General features: G+C 55.2%; 1 protein-coding gene across 1 annotated transcript; it reads left to right on the top strand.

The window, feature by feature from the left end:
• The first annotated feature begins 3,410 nt into the window (after positions 1 to 3,410).
• Positions 3,411 to 5,564, top strand: GP1BA (glycoprotein Ib (platelet), alpha polypeptide). Its single transcript, XM_010287032.1, has one exon. It carries the CDS (start codon positions 3,411 to 3,413, stop codon positions 5,562 to 5,564), a length of 2,154 nt encoding a protein of 717 aa, XP_010285334.1.
• The last annotated feature ends 1,422 nt before the right edge of the window (positions 5,565 to 6,986 follow it).

Here is a 6,986-nt window from a genome sequence, read left to right as displayed (position 1 = left end):
ATTGGGCCCTCTGTACCCCTCAGAAGGGAGGTACAGAAGGGAGGAGATCTTTTGCACCAGATCCTTCATCCAGCTGATGTGCAGCAAGCATGGACCTTCCCAAGGGAAGTGTTCACCATTACTGCTGAATACATGGGCTTCTTAGAAATGAAAAAGGATGCACTTGTGTGTGCGCCCGGGGTAGGTCTGTTCATGCTCCAGCCCAGGGCAGCTCCATCCTCCTACCATGGAGGGGCCCAAAGGGAACAGCTCAGAGATGCTGTTAGGGCTTTCACCTTTCTCTGCAGGCCTGCCCAGCCCCCAGGAGTAATGCTGCCCAGAGGTTGGTGGTCATGTCTCAGCTTTGCTCCTTGCCGTGCACAAGCCCACACAAGGCAGTGGATGCCAAACCAGCTGTGAGGCCTGCAGTAGCTGAGGGGCTTGCCGAAGGACCCGGTGACAGAGTGCTCCAAAGCCCCTGTGAACAGTGTCACCAGACTACAGGGACAGGCATCATGAGCATGACCCTTGCTGCCAGGGCTCTGAAGAATGGTTAGACAATTGTGTCTCTAAAGAAGGCTGGTGGGAAGGTGAAGATACAGGCCCTGCTTCCTGCACTGGGGAAGGAGCACTGTGTTCCTCAAGCCAGGGGCAATGCAGTTGTATATTTCTATGACCTTCAGGCACTGTCACCTCCTGATAGTCTTCTTATTTTGCAGAGTCACGTGCAGTGTTGGTGAGGTGCTAAAGGAAGTGGGAAACAGCCTGGATCACCTTGTTCCCTCCAAAGACCCACTTGAAACAGCCTGCGGGTGAAATCAAGGTTGGGGCAACAACCTCATGGGGGATCGACCCCTGGGGTTTGCGAACAGGCTGTGGAACAGGGGAAGAAGCTGATGGGCTGGACTAAAAGGTGAACCTAGGACAAATGAAAGAGTGGACTGCAGGTGTGGGGCAAAAACATCATCACTAGCAGGATGGCTGATGTAACCCTCATCTCCTTTTGCCTTCACATGAGGGAAGCAGGTTCAGCAAGGAGACACTGTCCCTGCTCCTTCGCTCTCCCCACCTGGATGTCAGGACTCCAGGATCATTCCTGGCCTCCTTCTTGCTGCTCATAACCAGCCATGGGAAGAGTGCGCCTGCCGATGACTCCTGACCTGTGCACCCCTTTCCTCCGGTACAGCATGCCCCTTCCCCTTCAGCAAGGCTCGTCACAGTGGACTGCTTGGGTCTTCTGCTCCTTCTCCTTCAGGGAGTGAAGCAGGTGGGGTTAAAGATCTTTTAAAGGTTCAAGGTGCCCTAGTGCATTCATCCACTTAGAAAAGGAAGACAGAGAAGCAGAAGCAATGATTAGGGCTGTGCATTGGGAATGTGGGGTTGTGGCATACGAGCACACCTGGTGGTGTCATGGGGGATGCTGTAGGTCCAGGGTGAGGGTAGGACTAGTGCTGAGGAGGAGAAACCACATGCAGGTTTAATACCTGGGGTCCTATGAGAAGAACAGGGTTACATTTGCTCTCTCCCTTCCTATCCCCTGATTTCTGTTTGGAAATTGCTGATGCAGAGACAAAAAACAGCCCCCCAAGTTCTGCCTCTGCTGCTGCCTCCAGCTCTCTTGCTACAAGCTGAACTAAAATGCCCCTGCAGCAAGTGGGCTGGGGTGAGCGAGAGGCTGGGAGAGGACATGGGAGGGACAGCTGACCCCAGTGGACCAGAGGGATATTCCATACCTTGTAGCATCATGCGCAGCAATGAAACTGGGGGGGAGTTTTTCCAAGGTACTATTGCTTGAGGACTGGCTGGGCATGGATCTGCTGGTGAGAGGTGGTGAGTGAATGCTTTTGCATCCTTTTTTCCCCCCCTCTCTCTCTTTCCTTCACTCATTAAACTGTCTTTATCTTGACTCACAAAGGTTTCTCACAAAAGTGAGAAAAATTCTCACTTTTGCTTTTCCAGTTCTCTCCCCATCCCACTATAGAGCAGTGGGCAAGCGGCTGGTGGGTGCCTAGCTGCTGGCTGGAGTTGGCCCACCACAATCCACAGAATGGAAAATCAGTACAAAACCCGTACCTCCCCTCCTCTATAGCATCTCCCCTTGCAGCTTTTGGGTGACCCTCCAGCCCTGCCATCCAAGATGCTCTGCAGTGGCCTATGGGCCAGGGAAGTCGAGACAGCTTGGCTGCAGGAACAGACAGCAGGAGGAATTGCAAAACCGAGCTACTTCCTCTGCCTCTAATCTCCTTGCCTGGTCTGCACTGCGGCTTCTCCCACAAACGTTAAAGCTGCCTCTCAGCTCTTCAGAAGAGCCATTCCCGTTTTTCCTGGCAAGCCAGAAGGAAAGGATCCCTTGTCTACAGCACAAACAAGTAGCTGAGGTAACGTGCAGAGCTGTTTCTCGCTGGTATGCCCACTAGGTCCCCAGGTTGAGATGCCGCAAGGATCGAAGCCCAGAGTGTGCTGAGAAAGAGCTGCCTCGAAGCAGAGGCAGGGGCAGAGGTTTGTGCAAGGGACCATTTTCCCAGGATGTAAAAAGGTGTGGCTTGGGGGGCAGGGAGCCATGCAAGGGCTCCTCCTGGGTGCGACCATTCCTCCTTTACTCTGCAGGAGCAAGAAATTGTGGAGCTGGTTGAGGCTCTCCCAAGGAGACGGTGGTGTGGCAGCGCAGTTAGAGCAAGGGCCGTGCTGAAGGACAGCAGAAGGGTTTGGCTGCTCAGGAAGCCACAGGTCCCTTCCCGCAGCTGCGCGTGCTGATAGAGGGCCCGGACAGCCCTGTCACCCGCCGCCAGAGCAGCGCCCGGTCCCCGGGCAGGAGGGAGGCAAAGCAGCCGGAGAGCAAACACCGGAGGGTCCATGGGTGAGTCCCAGGGAAGGGGTGTCCATCGGCGGGGGGGGCGGCCGGGAAGGGGTGTCGACCGGCGGGCCGGGCCCTCGGGGTAGCCACGTCTGTGCACGGGAAGGTCTTTTCACATGATTCATGCTCCTACCTTGTGAGCCCAAGCAGAGGGCTCAGCTGGCGTTGGGTAAGAGCATATTCAGGAAGCCTCCTCCAGCGCACGGCTTTGCGGGGTGGTGGGTATGCAGGGACCTAAACCCAGTGGTCAGGGCAGCGGGGCCACCCTGGCTGAGGAGGCACTGCTGTGAGGAGGCACGTGAACCAGGTTCTCCCTCTCACGGAGGAGCATGGAGTGAGCAAAAGGGTCTCCTTGCTGAGCCCTCTAAGGACAAGATGGCAGAGTGGGTGCTGGCAGTAGGTGTGGGACTCATCTCTCCCTTCCATCATTCCAGGGAGGAGCTGCAGGGCTCAGAGGGCTCCCAGGGGGTCTGGCGGGGGATGCCAGCTTCCTGAGCAGTGCTTGCACTGGAAGAAAGGTGACGGTGTAGGTGCGTGCCTGCCTGTGTCCACGCCTCGCGGCTGTCCCCTCCAGGCCATGTGGGTCCCTGCCCTGCTCCTACTCATCCTCCCAGCCCTGCTGCCCCCAGCCGGTGCTAGTGACGCAGGCCAGCCGTGCCTGTTGGAGATGAACAAGATCAAGGACCTCCTGGAGGTGAACTGCACGGGGCAGGCTCTCAGCACAGTGCCCCCAGGCCTGCCCGCAGACACAGGCATCCTCCTGCTCAACACCAACCACCTGGTGTCCGTCTCCACCGCTGCTTTCCGGCCCCTCACCCAGCTGCAAGACCTCGACCTGGCCAACAATGGGCTGGCGGTTCTGCACACTGGGCCTCCGCTGCCGTCCTTGCGGGAGCTGATCCTCTCCCGTAACGCGCTGGGCGCCCTGCCCGCCCTGCAGGGCCTGCCTGCACTCACCCACCTGGCCGTGGCCCACAACAGCCTGGCGACACTGGCCCCGTGGGCTTTCCGCTCTGTGCCACGGCTGCAGGACCTGGACCTGCGAGGGAACCGCCTGCGGACGCTGCCCCAGGAGGCCTTTGCGGGGCTGAGGGAACTCAAGTACTTGGACCTCTCGGACAACCTACTGGAGGAGCTCCCCAAGGAGCTACTGCAGGATCTGCAAAACCTGGAGACCTTCTGGCTCTCAGGGAACCACCTGAGGACCCTGCCCACCGACTTCTTCCCTGAGGGCCACTTCTTTGCTTATGTCTTCCTCACTGAGAACCCCTGGCATTGCGACTGCGACCTGCGCTACCTGCGGGCATGGATCTATCAGAATGAGGACAGTGTCTATCAGCCGGAGCGGGGCCTGGAGAAGACAAAGGTGGAGGTTGCCCCTGAGAAGGTGCTGTGCCACAGTCCCCCTGAGCATTGGCGGAAGCCCATCATCCACTTCAAGCCCAACTGTGGTAACGTGGGGGATGCAGATGAGGAGGAAGAGGATGAAGAAACAATGGAGAAAGCTACCATGATCACCTTCTTCCCAACACATCCACCCATCCCCAAAGAGCACACTACCATACCCCATTCTGTTACCTGGCCTCCCCTCACTACCACCAGATGTCCGCTCAGCACCCCTTGTAACTCCACCCTTGGCCCAAGCACTTCGCTTGCGATGTCTGTGAGCACCAGAGCTCCCAGCACCACCACTCCTGTGCCAGCCAGTCCCACCATCACACCCACACAGATCCCCAGCACTGCTCCTGGGGATCTCAACAATGCTCCTGCCAGCACCCCACACAGAATTGCCACCCTTGTCTCCACCACCTCACTGCCAACCACCATGAGCACCAGATCTCCCAGCACTAGCAGCCATCCCCAAACCAGCCTCGCTGCTGGCACTACCAACACCTATGCCACTCTCATGGTGTCCACTGGTGCATTTTCCACCACCTCCACAGCAGTGCCTTCTACTGCCATGCTAAAGACCTCGTCTATGGTCAGATCTTCATCTCCTCCTCTGACGTCAACCACACTGGTGGTCTCCACCACCATGCTTTCCACCCATGCCCCCATGCCGCCAGATCCCCTGGACACCCCCTGCTTCACCCATCCTGCGCCTTCCCCTCCACCTGCACCTTTCCCCCTCTGCCCGTGCTCCACCCCAGGACTGGCTGTACCCGTGGTGCGCTTGCAGGCAGGTGGGGAGGGTCCGCAGTGGGGGCAGTGGGTGCTGAGGCATTGCTGCCTATTGCACTGGGTGCTCTACCTAGCCTCCTTGGCTCTGCTGGTCCTGACCATGCTGGCTCTAGCAGGCTGGCTGGCGTGGATGTGTCTGGTGGGACGGCCATCCTGGCACAAGTCCCTGCAGACCCAAGAGGTGCAGTATCCACTGCTGAAGTGGAGGGAGTCAACAGGAAACCCTGTGATGCATCTCAGCAGCTTCAAAAGACCCCTCCAGCGCCCCACATTCTGTACCATAAAGGAAGTAGAGTTGTGCCCTGAAGTCACTTACTGCACAATTAAAGACCTGGGGATACAGCGCAGTCCTCATGCAGGTTCCTCCTTCTGCACTACAAAGGAGCTGTGGGTCCACCACAGTCCTCTGAATGCCTCATTTAAGTCTTTCTCCAGAAAGCTGATGGTCACAAACCTTGGATCCCTGAAAACCCCTTCTGCTTACAGCCTGGACAAGGGTGTCAAGGCCATCGGTGATGTCAGAGTGAAATATGCTGGCAACACCTTGTAAATGCTTCTCTACGTTCAGAGAAAGAGATGGAGGGTCATGGATCTGCTTTATGTATGCTTGTTTTACAAGGGAAAGATCTGCTTACCCAGGGGGAAGCCATCTAGCTCCTTCCTCTAGTATTACTCTCACACACTCTGAGGTTTCTAGATCTGAAATAATTACTTGTATACTTGGCAGGGGGAGAGGATGTCCTCAACTGGTCAGTGATAGTTTGGGGCTGACACTGCCTGGTTTTGGGTTGAGTGTGGAAAGCAGAGCTTACTTTGTGTCCCAACTTCTTCTGCTCGAATGATGCACATAAAGATGTGCTATGCTTTCAGCTCAGTGCTAGGTTGTTAACCACAGAATAAATACTCTTTTTGCCTGAATTTCAAATGGGTGCTAGTTTCATTTCACTGGACTTCCCATAGTCCTGTCAGGGTACAGTGAATGGCAAAATTGCCTTCAGTACTTGGAATAGTGGAGATGAAAGAGAGGAAATGTCCACTTATTTCCAGCTTCCTGACTTTTGCCCCAAATGTATGATCCTTCACTGTAGGATTGAATTTCTTTCTTGGGAAAAGCATCCCACTGCATGTCCCACTGTCACGTAATAAGTTCCGGAGACGATAGGTGTTGATGCCTCTGCATGACCCATCATGGGATGGCTGGAAATGGGGGAGGAAGGTGGGAGGCTTCGGAGGCCGATAGATGTGACTCTTAAGGGGTCACACTAGGACAAAATGTCCTGGGGCTGGCCCAACTTTGTGACCACTTGTGCAGAAGTCACACAAACGTTTTGGGAGGTGTGAGAAGGAGAGGTTGTCATTGGCAGGCCCCAGCACTGGTTCACAAATGCAGTGACTAGATCATATGAATCACTCTTGCAGTCTCAAACGCTGTTCCAGTTCTAACTGTCCCAAAAGTTATTGTCCAGCTACTGTGGGTCAGCAGGCCTTCTGCCAGATTAATTAATTGGTCCACAGAAGGGTATGTGTGCCTGTGCTTGGCTAGCTGGGGCGAGCATCCTTCTATGCAAGTGTGTCTGTTAATCACATGCACGTGTGCTAGTGCAACTGTGGCACACAAGCTCTGCATGTGTAAGCAAGCGTTTGTCTGTGTGTTGGTGCTGTCCTCTGACCTCACCATACTCTCTCCCTCTTTCCTGGGACAACAGAAACAGCCCCAGAGACCACAAAATTGGCTCAGAATCCCTCTAAACAACTCTAGAGATGACTGCAACAGCCCAAGAGACCTTGGATACCACTAGAGCATCCAAGGGACACAGGCATGGACAGCCTTAGGGAGACTGCAGTGACCCTAGAGAGCCCTATTACATCACTTCGAACTCTTCCTTTACTTTGATTTTTTTTCCTTTATCAGATACTTTTACTACATCTTGGGACATTTTTTCAGCCCCTTCTGGTCTTATATAGCAATGCT

The sequence above is a fragment of the Phaethon lepturus genome, unplaced genomic scaffold, assembly GCF_000687285.1.
Source record: "Phaethon lepturus isolate BGI_N335 unplaced genomic scaffold, ASM68728v1 scaffold39875, whole genome shotgun sequence".
Lineage (NCBI taxonomy): Eukaryota > Metazoa > Chordata > Aves > Phaethontiformes > Phaethontidae > Phaethon > Phaethon lepturus.
This window is presented reverse-complemented; position numbering and strand designations above follow the sequence as displayed.

Excerpts from the sequence above, each read along its gene's own strand:
- GP1BA (XM_010287032.1), top strand. The coding sequence starts at position 3,411 with ATGTGGGTCCCTGCCCTGCTCCTACTCATCCTCCCAGCCCTGCTGCCC.